The 15,035-nt window shown below is 42.1% G+C and overlaps 1 protein-coding gene across 6 annotated transcripts in view; it reads left to right on the forward strand.

Annotated features, from left to right (window-relative positions):
- The window catches only part of Tnrc6b (trinucleotide repeat containing adaptor 6B), a 218,455-nt gene that overhangs the window by 166,419 nt on the left and 37,001 nt on the right, over positions 1–15,035 (forward strand). For 4 of the 6 annotated variants that reach the window (XM_029469458.1, XM_021182978.2, XM_029469457.1 and 1 more), the window contains 7 exons: positions 1,991–4,330; positions 6,056–6,214; positions 7,344–7,519; positions 10,260–10,334; positions 11,105–11,150; positions 12,315–12,451; positions 13,401–13,571. In XM_029469458.1, coding sequence (XP_029325318.1) covers positions 1,991–4,330; positions 6,056–6,214; positions 7,344–7,519; positions 10,260–10,334; positions 11,105–11,150; positions 12,315–12,451; positions 13,401–13,571 — 3,104 coding nt within the window. The remainder of the gene's footprint in view (positions 1–1,990; positions 4,331–6,055; positions 6,215–7,343; positions 7,520–10,259; positions 10,335–11,104; positions 11,151–12,314; positions 12,452–13,400; positions 13,572–15,035) is intronic. The other 2 variants (XM_029469460.1, XM_029469461.1) reach the window with 2 other exon arrangements.

Consider the following 15,035-nt stretch of genomic DNA (forward strand, 5'->3'; position numbering starts at 1 on the left):
TGTGTTCAGGAAGTGAGACTGGCATGGGGCTTTTTCTAAATCTTCCAGAATCCTATGCTTCCAGAATGGTCACTTAAGATGTTGTATAGATTCTTCAGAGAATACCAGATGATACTAATACCATTCTATTGGTTTTGGTTTGGTTTTGGTTTTGGTTTTGTTTAGTTGGTTGGTTTTGGTTTTTCTAGACAGGGTTTCTCTGTGTAGCCCTGGCTGTCCTGGAACTCACTTTGTAGACCAGGCTGGCCTCGAACTCAGAAATCCGCCTGTCTTTGCCTCCCAAGTGCAGGGATTAAAGGCATGCGCCACCACCGCCCGGCTCATTCTACTGTTTTTAAATTAGGGTTTTTGTTTTTTTTTTAATTAGTGTTTAATTTTAGAGCCCTGGATTTTGAACTATGCTAGACATTGCAATATACACATGAGGGAGTTTGCTTAAGGAGTTTCATTAGAAGTCTTGAGAGGTTCTTTCTGTCTTATCTTTTGAAACAGGATCTCAGGTATAGCCTAGGTTAGTGTCAGGCCCATGATCCTCCTGCCTCAGGTTTGTGAGATCATGTGCCACCAAGAGTTTAAGTAGCAAAGACTTTCCAGCCCCGTTTAAAAAAACTAATGTGCCTTTTTAGGTTCTATTAAAACTTTGAGCTTAAGCTAGAGAGCTAGAGAGAGATGAACAGGCAAAGGTGACCACCAGGCTTGATGCCTGAGCCCCACCCACATAGTGGAAAGAAAGGACTGACTCCTAGAAGTTGTCCTCTGACCTCCATATGTACCGCATAGCACGCATACAAATAAGTAAAAAACAAATTTTAAAGAAAAACAACTAGACTTTGAATATCATCAAGCATAGGAAAGACCAGCATAGTCTCAAGGTATTAGGATTCTGTGCTTTCTCATTTTATATGTGTTGGTTTTAATGTGTATTAATTAAAAATGCAGAAATTAGAAATTTTTTTCATTAAAACACATTATTTTTACCCTAATACATACCAGATATGCTAATTTTTTAACTCTATGTTGTGCAGTACTGATTTATCATATTTAATCCCCTTGGGAGTCTAAGCCTATCTGATGCATACTCCAGTATCTCAGGAGCTAGCTAAGGGACATTCAGAGAAGGCTTACTGAGCAGATTTGCACCGGCCACTATGTGGAATTCACACGTTAGCAAGATAGGCTCACAGTGAAAAGCACAATGTGGGGAAGGAAGGACAGGAACAGAGGCTACCGTGTGAGGAAATGGCTCCGACAGTTCCTAGGGACAGACAGTTTTTCAGTTGACAAGCTCAGAAGTAGCTGCATAGATAAAGTGGCACTTGAGGTATGTCTAAAAAGATGAATATATTTCACTGTGTGGAGTTGGGAGGAGAAAACAGCAGGTGCCAGCCTTAAATGGTAAGACTGTAGACATCTTTGTAAAAAGTTATAAAAGATACAACTGGAAAGACTGGTTGGCCTTAAGTCATAGAACATCTTAATGAAACTAACCAACGGGTTTTGTTTTTCTGTGCACTAGGGAATTGTTAAACACTCTCAGAGAGCAGTAATGGAACCAAAAAACAGCTCCAGCCTTGAGTGTTAGAATAGATTAAAGAAACATAGCATGGCTTGTTGCATTTTCTCAGGATACAAGAAGGTCCTTCTGTTTCAGTAAGAATGGCAAATAGGTAGCTTTGAGAGTGGATACAGAGTTGGATGTTGCACATGCAGCACTAGCTAGTGACAAAGAGGAAACTCTAGCATCTCCTCAAAGGCCTGATGACCTAAATTTTAGTCCCTAAGACTCACATGGTAGAAGGAGAACAAATTGTCCTCTAACCTCCACACTGGCACTACAGCATGGGCTACACAGTTAGATACTGTGCTAAAATCACTCAAGAAAATCAACTAGGTAAACAAGATAGTCTAGGGACTGCACTAAGCTTTCCAGAGGCAGGCAGAGCCCCAGATGTTGATGTACAGCTGTGGTAACAGATTATCTCTTTCCCAGAGTCAACCCTTGGAGGTGCTGCTGCTTCAAATTATGCAAATTCCACTTGGGGCCCGGGAGCCTCCTCCAACAACTGCGCCTCCCCCAACCCAATTCACATCTGGGACAAGGTGATTGTAGACGGGTCTGACATGGAAGAGTGGCCTTGTATTGCCAGCAAAGACACTGAATCTTCTTCCGAAAACACCACCGATAACAACAGTGCCTCGAACCCTGGCTCTGAGAAGAGCAGTCTGCCAGGAAGCACCACTAGTAACAAAGGCAAAGGGAGCCAATGCCAGTCTGCAAGTTCTGGGAACGAATGTAATCTTGGGGTCTGGAAATCTGACCCCAAGGCTAAGTCTGTTCAATCTCCCAACTCTACTTCAGAGAGCAACAACGGACTAGGAAACTGGAGGAGTACGAGTGGTCAGGATAGAATTGGACCTGGCTCTGGCTTCAGCAACTTTAACCCAAATAGCAACCCATCTGCCTGGCCAGCATTGGTCCAAGAAGGGACTTCTAGGAAAGGGGCATTGGAAACAGAAAGTAGTAGTTCCAGTGCACAAGTTAGCACAGTAGGTCAGGCATCCAGGGAACAGCAGTCAAAGATGGAAAATGCGGGTGTTAATTTTGTTGTCTCTGGCAGAGAACAGGCTCAAATTCATAACACTGATGGACCAAAAAATGGAAACACTAACTCCTTGAACTTAAGTTCACCAAACCCCATGGAAAATAAGGGAATGCCCTTTGGAATGGGCTTGGGGAACACCTCCAGGAGCACTGATGCCCCTTCACAAAGCACTGGAGATCGAAAGACTGGGAGTGTTGGGTCTTGGGGTGCAGCTAGGGGGCCTTCTGGAACTGACACAGTCTCTGGACAAAGCAATTCTGGAAATAATGGGAACAATGGAAAAGACAGAGAGGACTCCTGGAAAGGAGCTTCTGTTCCAAAACCAACTGGGTCAAAAAGTGACTCTTGGGACAACAATAACAGGTCTACGGGTGGGTCCTGGAACTTTGGCCCTCAGGACTCTAATGACAACAAATGGGGTGAAGGGAACAAAATGACATCTGGGGTCTCTCAGGGAGAATGGAAACAGCCGACTGGGTCTGATGAGTTGAAAATTGGAGAATGGAGTGGTCCAAACCAACCAAATTCTAGCACTGGAGCATGGGACAATCAAAAGGGCCACCCCCTCCCTGAAAACCAAGGCAATGCCCAGGCTCCCTGTTGGGGAAGATCTTCCAGCTCCGCAGGAAGTGAAGTTGGAGGTCAAAGCACTGGAAGCAACCACAAAGCAGGAAGTAGTGACAGTCATAATTCTGGTCGTCGGTCATATAGGCCCACGCATCCTGATTGCCAGGCTGTCTTGCAGACTCTTTTGAGCCGGACTGATTTGGACCCTAGGGTGCTCTCAAACACTGGCTGGGGCCAAACTCAAATTAAGCAGGACACAGTGTGGGATATTGAAGAGGTGCCAAGGCCTGAGGGGAAATCTGACAAAGGAACTGAGGGGTGGGAGAGCGCTGCCACACAGACCAAGAACTCAGGGGGCTGGGGAGATGCACCCAGCCAAAGCAATCAAATGAAGTCTGGATGGGGGGAGCTCTCAGCCTCGACAGAGTGGAAAGACCCCAAGAGCGCAGGAGGCTGGAATGACTATAAGAACAACAACTCTTCTAACTGGGGAGGAGGCCGAGCCGATGAAAAGACACCTTCCTCTTGGAATGAGAGTTCTTGTAAGGATCAGGGGTGGGGCGGTGGGCGCCAGCCCAACCAAGGATGGACTTCTGGGAAGAATGGTTGGGGCGAGGAGGTGGATCAAGTGAAAAATAATAATTGGGAAAGTTCTGCCAATAAGCCTGTGTCTGGGTGGGGTGAAGGAGGGCAGAATGAGATTGGAACTTGGGGTAATGGTGGGAATACAAACCTAGCTTCAAAAGGTGGGTGGGAAGATTGCAAACGATCCCCTGCGTGGAATGAGACAGGCAGGCAACCCAATTCGTGGAATAAACAACACCAACCGCAGCAGCAGCCACCGCCACCACAGCCAGAGGCTTCTGGTTCTTGGGGAGGCCCACCCCCGCCACCTCAAGGCAATGTTCGACCTTCTAATTCCAACTGGAGCAGTGGACCCCAGCCTACAACCCCTAAGGATGATGAACCCAGTGGTTGGGAGGAGCCATCCCCACAGTCAATTAGTCGGAAAATGGACATTGATGATGGCACTTCAGCTTGGGGAGACCCTAACAGTTATAACTACAAGAATGTGAACCTTTGGGATAAAAATTCTCAAGGGGGCCCAGCACCTCGAGAACCAAACCTGCCTACCCCGATGACCGGAAAATCAGCATCAGGTAGGTACCAACTCTTTTCTCATAGGTCCTAGTAAAATAAAAGAAATTCTGGTCTACACCCTATCTGTCAAGGTGCATCTATTTAACTTACTCTGAGGATCGTTCCTCCAGTTCCAGCTTTCTTGCTCTGAGAACCTTTCTGTGGTGCACTGGAGATGGCACCTGCTCTCATACATTACAGTGTTTTCCTTGGTACAAGGAAAAGATGATAACACTCTTGGTACCCGGAATTATTTTTCTGCAATTATATTGGCCTGTATAATTTTTAAAATAACAACAAAAAAAGTCACCAAATAAGCTTATTTCCTGCAGAACAAACTACTCTAGGTTTAAAAATAAAGAACTAAGGTAGAAAAAGACTGGCTTTCTTTCCTTCCTGGCTCTACCTATGGAAAATCCCCCTGCCCTTGTGCTTCTCTTCCTCTGCAAAGGAGAGCACTCTGGTGTTCTTCCTGAGACTGTCACAATGCTGTATCTCAGCTGGTATCTGGACAGTTGGGGTCTCCAAACTTACTTTATTTTTATAGTGTTAGGGCTGAAACCCAGAGATTTGAACATGCTAAGCAAGTGCTCTAACTCAGGCTACATTCCCACCTCATTCCAAGTGACTTAATTGTTGACTATAGCAGGTAATATGCATACAAGGATGTTCTAAGGACAGTCAGATACCCAAAAGTCAACTGTTGCAACAGTGCTTAATTCTCTTCTCAGTTTGGCATAAATGTCCCTGTAAAAGACTCACCAATTAAGAAAATGCACCTTTCAGGGTTATTAGATTATTTTTGATTTTATTTAAAATTAATCATAATGTTAAGTTTTCCAGCATTCAAAGTAGAATAATTAGGAACACTAATTAACATGCAAAGTGACTGTTTTTAACTAGCTCTTTTTTTCTAGTATTTAAAAAAAAAAATGAGGACAAAAATAGAGGCTACTCTTTAACTGCTTATCCAGAGTCACACTTCCTCGTGCTTTAAGATCCTGTGTTCAGAGAAAACTCTCCAAACTGTACAGGAAAGCAAAGGACGGTAGATGAGCCTCCAGCCTCTGGGGCTTCCCACCATAATGCATGGAAGTTTGTTTCCTTCATAAGCCTTGCTCTTATGGGTCACAAATATACCTAAGCTTTAAATATTCTTAACAGGGAAGAGCTTATACTTCTGCAGTGTTCATCTTACCTTTTTTTTTTTTTCTCAGCTTTTTTAGTGGGGAAGAGTCAGGGAGCCTGAAAGTGGATCCCAGGGCCTTTCCCTGGTAGGCAGGCAGTAGTCCTGTACCTCTTTATTCTCATATATATTACACTTTCTGTAGCACAGACAGTTCTTTTGCTTAATTGTTTCATATGGAGCTCATTTTATGAACTCAATTTTGTCTAACTGTCTCCTCTGGTAGATATTTAAGTTATACTTTATCTACGCTTGATATACTCTATCTCCTTCTGATATTGAAATTGATTCCATTTTTTTTCTAGAGTAATACAGTGAATACTGCTGTACATATAATTTCATCACTTCAGTACATTTTTTTAGGGTAAATTTTCCTGACAGTGAGTTTACTGGGTCAGAAGTCATGTACATTGGAACTTTGGAAAGTGACTTAACCAAATGCTCTCCATGAAGGTTGAATTTGTTTCTCCCAAGAAAGTATAACTGTGCCTGCTTCCTTCACTCCACTGGATCTTAAGTATTCAATGGATCCTTAAAGACACACATTTCTTTTTTGCAGTCTGGAGCAAAAGCACACCACCTGCTCCAGATAATGGGACTTCAGCCTGGGGTGAGCCAAATGAAAGCAGTCCTGGGTGGGGTGAAATGGATGATGCAGGAGCATCAACCACAGGCTGGGGAAACACACCTGCCAACGCTCCCAATGCCATGAAACCCAGTAAGTAGACTTGGCTTGCAAGTGGCAACTTGTCTCATAGGCCTGGTCATTGGAAGTAGTACAGAGAAAAGCCACTCCCAGCTCCCTACTCTACATGAAGGCAAATCCAGTTCCATACAGTATTTTTGGAGGGAAATGAATGTTTTCTTGCAAGTTTCATAGTAACAATATTTGTTAAAAGGGTGTGGTAGTAGAACCGACTGGAGACTGGTGTCCAGTGCCTTCCTCTCTAGTTGTCCCATCTGTCTTTTCTTCTCCATCTGCCCTCTACATTTTTCCTCCTTTCTTATCAAAGCCACATCTAGGATCCTCCTCAGTACCTAATGCATTTCAAATACGTTTGTGGACCTAATAAGCTTCAAGTTTCCATGGCCTTGTGGGGGTTTTTGTTGGTTGGTTGGGTTTTTTTTTTTTTTTTTTTTGGTTGGTTTTTTTAAGACAGTCTTTCTGTGTAGCCTTGGCCGTCCTAGAACCAAGCTGGCCTCAAAATCAGAGATCCAAGTGCAAGGATTAACAGGCATGTACTGCAGCCATCCGGTGGCCTTGTGGTTTTTATTCCCATTTTTATTTCTGCTTCACCCCAAACAAGGTAGACAGTTGTGTTTTAGTCATACCTACTTGAAATGCCTGCATTTTGGAGTGTAAAGAAAGACTTGACACTCAGCTGCCATGCTCACTAAGGGCAACCATTTTCTTATCAATGAAATGCAACATTCATATTCACTCATTCACATAGACACACACAATTTTTGTTGAAATAGTGTCTGAGTAGTGTCTGAAATAGTTGATAACTGGCCTCAAATTCATGGTAATCTTCCTGCCTTAGTTTCCCAAGTGCTGGGATTACAGGTGTGCACCACTACCCAGTTCTGAAATTTCTTAGAATAGGGATGAGATTTTTGAGTTTTGAAACACTATCTCCTTGGTTCCCAGAAGAACCATAGAAGCAGTCCAAAGATCTTGATTGTAAGGTCTGTTGTCTGCTCTCTTAAGTATGAGTAATGCGTTTGCCTTGTGTGTAGATGGAACAGACAAAACTGCAAAGATATTCAAATGCTGCATTTGCAAGAAATCTCTCTGTTTGTTACATGTATTTACTGCAAAGAATTGATTAACTCTTTCCTTAAAGATTCCAAATCTATGCAAGACGGCTGGGGGGAGAGTGACGGACCAGTCACAGGAGCTCGCCATCCTAGCTGGGAAGAGGAGGATGACGGAGGAGTCTGGAACACCGCCGGCTCTCAGGGAAGCACTTCCTCCCACAACTCAGCAAGCTGGGGACAAGGAGGAAAGAAACAAATGAAGGTAGTGCTTTAGAAAGGCTTTAGAAAGGCTTCAGTTTGCTTACTCAATCCTAGAAGGTAAAACTGGGACTTGGTTCATGGAGGAAATGAGGCAACTGGAGTCACCGAGTATTTCCTTATAAATTAATAACTACTTCCCTTGTGTCCCCTAATCTTCCTATCCCATGACCTTGAAATCCTGAACAATTAGAAGTAGCACTATGAGTAAAATGAAATTTGTAAGGTAGAGGTAATTGAGTTTAGATTTCCATGTTATGATTGTTTTCAGCAGTTCCTGAGGCCTACTTTTAAAATGCCTTATGCTTTTGATTCTAAGACAAAAAAAAAGTCCTATGGGCAAATCTCCACAAAAAGGTAGAAAAGACACCAAAATAGTATTGGCTTTCCCAGTGGTCGTTAGTGGGTCTTGATTTTACCTGACTCATCCCAAGGCCCTTCTCCCAGTAAACTGAAAGCCCCATTTTTAGCACTGCTATAACTAGATTCTTTCCTCACGTCCTGGGCCAGGCTGTGCCTTCCAGACAACTCACTTTCCGTATAACAAGTTTCCTCTTGGAATGTTGTGGTTTATTACTTATTTTACAGTCCTGGGGAAGGAGCCCAGAACGCTGAGAATGCTAGACAAGCACTCTGCTGCTGCTGCTGCTGCTGCTGCTGCTGCTGCTGCTGCTTTTACATAGGACCACTAGTACTTTATCTGTAGCCATGATGTGTGTACCCAAGCCACTGTCTTGACAGATGCTGCTGCTGTTCTTCCTCCTCCTCCTCCTCCTCCTTCTTCTTCTTCTTTCTCTCTTTCTCTCTCTCTCTCTCTCACACACACACACACTACAGAGTAGAAAAAAGGAAGATACACCTGTATGCTTCATTTTAACCTGAAAACCCTGCCCTGTGAAATGCTTTCTAATCCTCCCAGGCTTCGGATTCCTGATACTGTCTCACAAGACCATCCCCTGACCATCACCCTGTGTCCTGAAGCTGTGGGTTTCAGGACCCTGATTTCTTCTGTAGGATAGAACAGTTGCTTTCTGTGGAAACTTTGGTTGAAGGAATTCTTCCTGGGTTTCCCCTTCCCTAATGACTTGCCTTCCTCCACTCTCGCAACTAAAAAAGTCTCACTACACTGCTCAGCATCTTGGTACTCTAATGGTATCTGGCCTGCTTTGGCAGTCTTTTGGTCATTTACAAATTAGCAGTGGATCGAAATTAACTGAGAAAAAGATCCTAATTGAATCCTCCCAACTCAGATGGCAACCAAGATTTGCTTAATTGGAAGTTGAGTATTTCAATTCCGATACCAGATGTTCTGACCATCAGCACTAAGGACTTCATTTGTTGTTGTTGTTGGTGGTGGTGGTGGTGGTGGTTTTGTTTGTTTGTTTGTTTGTTTTTTGAGACAGGGTTTCTCTGTGTAGCCCTGGCTGTCCTGGAACTCACTTTGTAGACCAGGCTGGCCTCGAACTCAGAAATCCACCTGCCTCTGCCTCCCGAGTGCTGGGATTAAAGGCGTGCGCCACCACGCCCAGCCTAGGACTTCATTTTTTAATGTGATAAAATACACATAATGTAAAAATTGTCATCTTAACCATTTTTCAATATGCAGGTCAGTGCCACTGAGTGTGCTCACATGCAGTTTGTTTTCTTCTAAAGCTGAAAGCTCTGTACTAATAAACTCAGTATCTCTCATGCTTTCCAGGACTCTTCTTTAATCTTAATGAAATATATATCCTGCCAGCCTGGTCTACAAAGTGAGTGCCAGGACAGCCAGGGCTACACAGAGGAACCCTGTCTCGGGGGGGAAAAAAAAAAAAAAAAAAATATATATATATATATATATATATATATATATATATATATATACACACACACACATATATATCTCCTATCACCATAATATATATTATTAATTATCAATTTATATATTATATAATTAAAATAGTTAAAATTATTTATTTATCTAACATGATATAATATGCAATGTTGTAATATATAGATATATTTGTATATAAGTATATAATATTATATACATTTATTTATGGAGCAGGCTGGTTGTGGTGGCTCATATCTGTAATCACAACCCTCGAAGACAGAGGCAAAAGGATCAAGAGTTCAAGATATTCTAGGCTTTAGTGAGTGAGGACATCCTGTCTCAACTAACACCAACAATAATAATAAGTATGACATATCGTAGCACATGGAATGTTTACCAATAGAATGTGCAGGCCCACAAAGCTCATCCCCCATCCCATTAATCCCTGCCTTCTACTGTCCCAGAGCTCAAGGATAGTGGCTTCCTCCGGGCCTCTTTCTCACTGAGAACTGATGGCCTCCATGCTGTGAACCATATGAAGAGCTCTCTGGATGCATTCCACATTGCCCCCACACAGAGTGATGTCGTGTTCAAAAAGGCTCCTTTCCAAACAACATGCACCAGTAGCAATTCTTTCCCTGTTACAAGCCTGCTGGGGTCACAGAAGAGCATCTTATGGGAGGTGGCAGTGGCAGCATGTAGACATCTTGCACAATCTGATACCACTTCTTCGCATGTAAAAAGTAAACTTCGTTTTTCCAGTTCACTATGATAAGTAGGAGTAAAAGCATGACTGGACCTAGGGCTTACTAGTCATTTAAAGCTATCAGGTTCAGGAAGGTGAACTCTCAGCTTTGCATTTTCAGTGTGGTTTGTAGTTTGGGAGATTGTGATGAGCTCTGTGACTGAGGTCATGTATTTCATTCTGTAGTGCTCACTAAAAGGAGGAAACAATGATTCATGGATGAATCCTCTTGCCAAACAGTTTTCAAATATGGGATTGCTGGTAAGTTTCATTTTTCTTCGTGTATAAACATAATCTCAAATTTCAGGCATAGTAAGTACACATGTACAGTACAAAATTACAGATTTAAATATGGGTTAAACAGTGTTCTTGGCCCTCTGAGCTAAACAGTATTTCTATTTTATTAAGTGATATATACCAACATTAAAGGTGAATTGTCTTTATATCTTTTCTCTTGGAAAGGTGGAAACAAAAGACACTTAAATGGACACTTGTTACTAGTGTTTGCATCATCATTTTTAAAAATAAAAATAATCAGAATCACTATACTGGGATTCATTATGTAGAGAAAAATGTATGCTGTATCTTTAATTTCCTTATCTCTTGGGAACACTGTGAAGACATCTGGTCATGGTTGTCAAAAGACAAATGATTTGACTACACAGTTCAAGATTTGCTCACTGACACGTCATAAGAAGATATTATCACCATTTAGCTACACTTGTGAAATTTGACTATGCATACTTAAGAAGGAGTTTATTTCTCCAGGCAGCTGTTGAACTAGTCCTCTGTCCATAGCCGTTGCTTACATGTGTAATTGGATGTTAGACATTTAATTAAGCCTGGATGGCTATCAAATTGTGATTGCAAAAATGTTACAGCCTACACTCCAGTTTCAAGGTCACAGTAGAGGCTCTTGTGGAGTGCCTGTGGTCGTGAGGCTCTCACGTGAGCAGAAGCGCCTCTTCTCTGATTACAACGTGTATCCTCCCTTTATCCTTACTCACTTGTGTTTGCTTTGTTTTGTTCAGAGTCAAACTGAGGATAACCCAAGCAGCAAAATGGATTTGTCTGTAGGTATGTGTCTCTACAAACAGGAGCGGAATGTTTTCATGGCTCTGCCAAGGCCCATGGGATCTCCAGCCCTGCTTGGGTTGAGGCAGACATGCTTGATGCTAAATGCTTTACTTTATATAAGATTTCATGCACTAAAGCAGTATAGAGGTTGAAAATTCAAATGACTGAAGATCCAGGAGAATGTGAAGGAATGTTAAATGCTAGGTTTAACTGTGAAGAGGTATGTCCACCTCAGAAGCCAAGCTTATTCTACTACATGAAAAGTGCAAACTTCACTGCACCATCCCTTATTAGCATCCAGATTTTTTTCCCAAGTACTGGGAGCTAGATTCAGATTATTTTAATATGTCTGTGATACTAGTAAACTAAACCATCAAATTGACTCTCTGTACCCCAAGGTTTTCATCTTTGTCCTACTTTTCCATTGTGACCAGAGCAAATGCAGGGATCAGCCCATCGCCTGTGAGATTTTTCTCAGGAATGCTTTTGCTCACCCCGAGGAACATAAAAAGAATCAAACTAAGAGTAAGAGGGAACAATCCTGGGTAGCAGTGGTTATGTGTAATTTGAGCTGCAACCCAGTTGTGGCATCATATAACAGATTTATAGGGCTAAGGAGAGGGAGGAGGAGATCATCATGCCTGCAGAGAGGAGAGTACATCACACGTGCAGATGAAGCTTGAGCCAGTACTGTAGAAATGCTCAACTGTGTTAAAGTCTTAAGCTTTAAATTTTTAGGCAACAGGAGTGCCTCTGATCTTTCTGTTCCCGTAATTGCTTTAAAACTCTAACAATGTAGTTAACAAGTGCTAACATAGCAAGACAGACTGGTCTCTCACTGAGATTTGATTTCATGAACCCATCACATCACACACAGTATTCTCACCCAGCACATCAATTTTAACCTAAATATTTGCTTAATCAGTTTTGCTTCAAGTCTCTCAAGTGTTCCATGGTAGACAAGCTACAGCAGATATATATTTAATTTTTGAAAAACGGTTCAGGAACAGAACAAGCACCCTGAGCCAGTGAGAATTCCTCCTAGTCTCATTCCAAAGAGTAGAGAGGCTTTGTCCCCAGGACCCTAGAGAACAGACGGGCCAGGTTACACGTGGCTCTTGAGGGAGACATTGATTCCTGACATTTTTATTTATATCCTTTCAGATAAGAAATTTGATGTGGACAAGAGAACAATGAATCTCGGGGATTTTAATGATATCATGAGGAAGGATCGACCTGGGTTCCGTCCACCTAATCCCAAAGACTTGGGCACCACAGACAGTGGGCCTTATTTTGAGAAGGTGAGTTGAATGCTTTGTTTCAAATAATCGTTTGAGAGTCACTGTGTTCTTAGTTTGTCTGTGATAGCTAATTCTAGAGAAAGCATAAACTTACAAACTCAGAGTAAAACATGAATGTCCCCTATATTAATATGGTGACAGGAAAGTAACTGACGTCAACAGGTGATTGCGCAGGAACAAGAGCCATCTGTCCTTAATGTTTTTGTGATGGAGCTCTAAGTTTTGAAGGGAGATCATGGGCATGTAGAACATGGAGAAGAAACTTTGGAGATAAATTTACTCTTCAGTCTTCTTGTTCCTGCCGCTGTGCCAGCTGCAGACAAAATTTGGACTTTGTGCAAACATTTGTATCTTGTACGAGCTTGGTGCTAGGTCTGGAGAAGCTCTCTGTCTTTCCTACTTGCCTGGTGGTCTGTGTTTAGGTAAATCAAATTCTCACTCCTGATTGAAGCAAGTAATTTTTACTTACTTGTTCTGATTTTTTTAACATTTCTAATGAAACTATTGATTCAAAATACTGTTTTATAGTATTCCTGGGCCCCACAAGACATTTAAAACCAAAACATGGACATCTGGGCCAATAGCATTGCTGCCGGTCTAGGTGACACCATATTCATAGGAAGATTGCCTGGCTTCTGCTTCAGGAGCCACACCACTAGAGTAGTGGAAATTAGACTCATAAACAGTGTCTGGCAACCCTTGTCCTGATGCAATGAATAACTGGTTTCTAATGTAGAGGAAAAGAAAGTCTCTATGGAAGAGGTTGACAGATGGTGTCCGCTGGGCAACGAACGTGTGATGATTATTATCCGATCCAAATTTCTTCCTGGGTTATTGCTAATCCACTCTCGCTTTGTTTATTCCTAGTGTGTCTCTCTTTCCCTTCTTGCATTCTGTTGCTTCACTAACCAACACTCATTGTGATTGGCTAACTCCTACTACCTTTCAGCTGACTTTGCCTTTCTCCAATCAAGATGGGTGCCTTGGGGATGAGGCTCCCTGCTCTCCCTTCTCCCCTTCTCCCAGCTACAAGCTGTCTCCCTCTGGTTCCACACTACCCAACGTCAGCCTTGGAGCAATCGGCACAGGGCTCAACCCCCAAAACTTCGCTGCTAGACAAGTAAGGAGGCCTCTCAGATTTGTAATTGCTTGGCTGTGGCCTCACCTTGGCCCTGGTCTTCTTCAGCTTATTGCATCTTGTCTGTCTTGGGAAACTTGTTGATTACTGAATGCACAGAATGATATTAAGTGTAGGTTTTTACATCTTTCAGCCCATAGTCCATCTCTCTTCATGTTTCTTAACATGGAATTTACTTTAAATCTGTTTCTTTTATCTTTTCATTTTTGGTTATAACTAACTTAGGGAATTATGAATGAGACAATAATATAATCTAGTTATACATTTGCCATTTTAATATTAAATTATATATTTTCCTGGAGAGATGACACAGAAAGCAATTAAGAACACTGCTGTTCTTGTACAGGATTTAGGCACCCATATAGCAGCTCACAGCCTCCTATAACTCCTGTTCCAGGAGATCAGACACGCTTCTGCAGTCACCAGACACACACATGAAGCACAGACTGTTCATATATGTAAACTAAAAGTAAATTTTTAAAGCCATTAGAATATATAATAAGGAGTATTTCAAGAATCTCTTTAGTATATCTGCTAATCAAAAATTAGTAAAACTAGTAAGAATAAATAAAGGTTTAAGGGTTACAGTGTTTTAAAAATCTGGCTTCTTGGGGCTGAGGAGTTGAGTGTCTTCTTTAGAAATTAAACCACAGTATTTACATAGAGAAGGAGATCTTTAATAGCGAGGCTTTAAAGAGTAACTATTACTCAAGCATTGGTGGTTGCCAAAATTAGTCCTCTAAGCAAGGGCCACACAGTAGCATCAGAACTGGCAGGGCCAATCAGGCTCTTACAAGCCTGAGGGGACACAAGGTCTGTTGTAGTTTCATGAAGAAACCCAGGAATCTGGAGCCATCAGTGCTGTTACAGCCACAGTTCCAACAGTAGTGCTTCCCTAGCTATAGTCCTGTGACTCCTCACTTGCCACTGTGCCTTTTACCTCAGGATGAGCACAAGAGCACAGTGTATGGTTGAATCCGTTCTGTTTCGTGTGGTGACTTTCACATGAATATTAAAGGCTCAGGTAAAGCAGGGCCACTTAGACCATGCATAGTCAAGTTGTATACAGCCTCTCATATGCAGATTACAGTAGATTGTGCTTTGTTCACATATTCAAATTAGTCATCTCCAGATTGGGGTCATAAGGCAGTTTTTCTGTTTCCTTCCTTTAATTTCAGCATTTTGTTTGTTTGTTTGCTTGTATGTAGTTTCCTAAACGGGGTGGGTATGTATTGCTTATGTGCACAGAGAAAAACAGTGTTTTGCAAATGCTAATTCTATATTGAGGTATAAAATATAAAATAAAAATGTGGTTCCAGGCTTGCATAAATACCTAATGCTAATAGTAGGTAAACTCAAGTTTAACAGACCAGCTACCAGCTTGGCATTGGATTTTAAGAAAAGACAATTCCAGCCGGGCGTGGTGGCGCACGCCTTTAATCCCAG

The sequence above is a fragment of the Mus caroli genome, chromosome 15, assembly GCF_900094665.2.
Source record: "Mus caroli chromosome 15, CAROLI_EIJ_v1.1, whole genome shotgun sequence".
NCBI classification, from domain to species: Eukaryota; Metazoa; Chordata; class Mammalia; order Rodentia; family Muridae; genus Mus; species Mus caroli.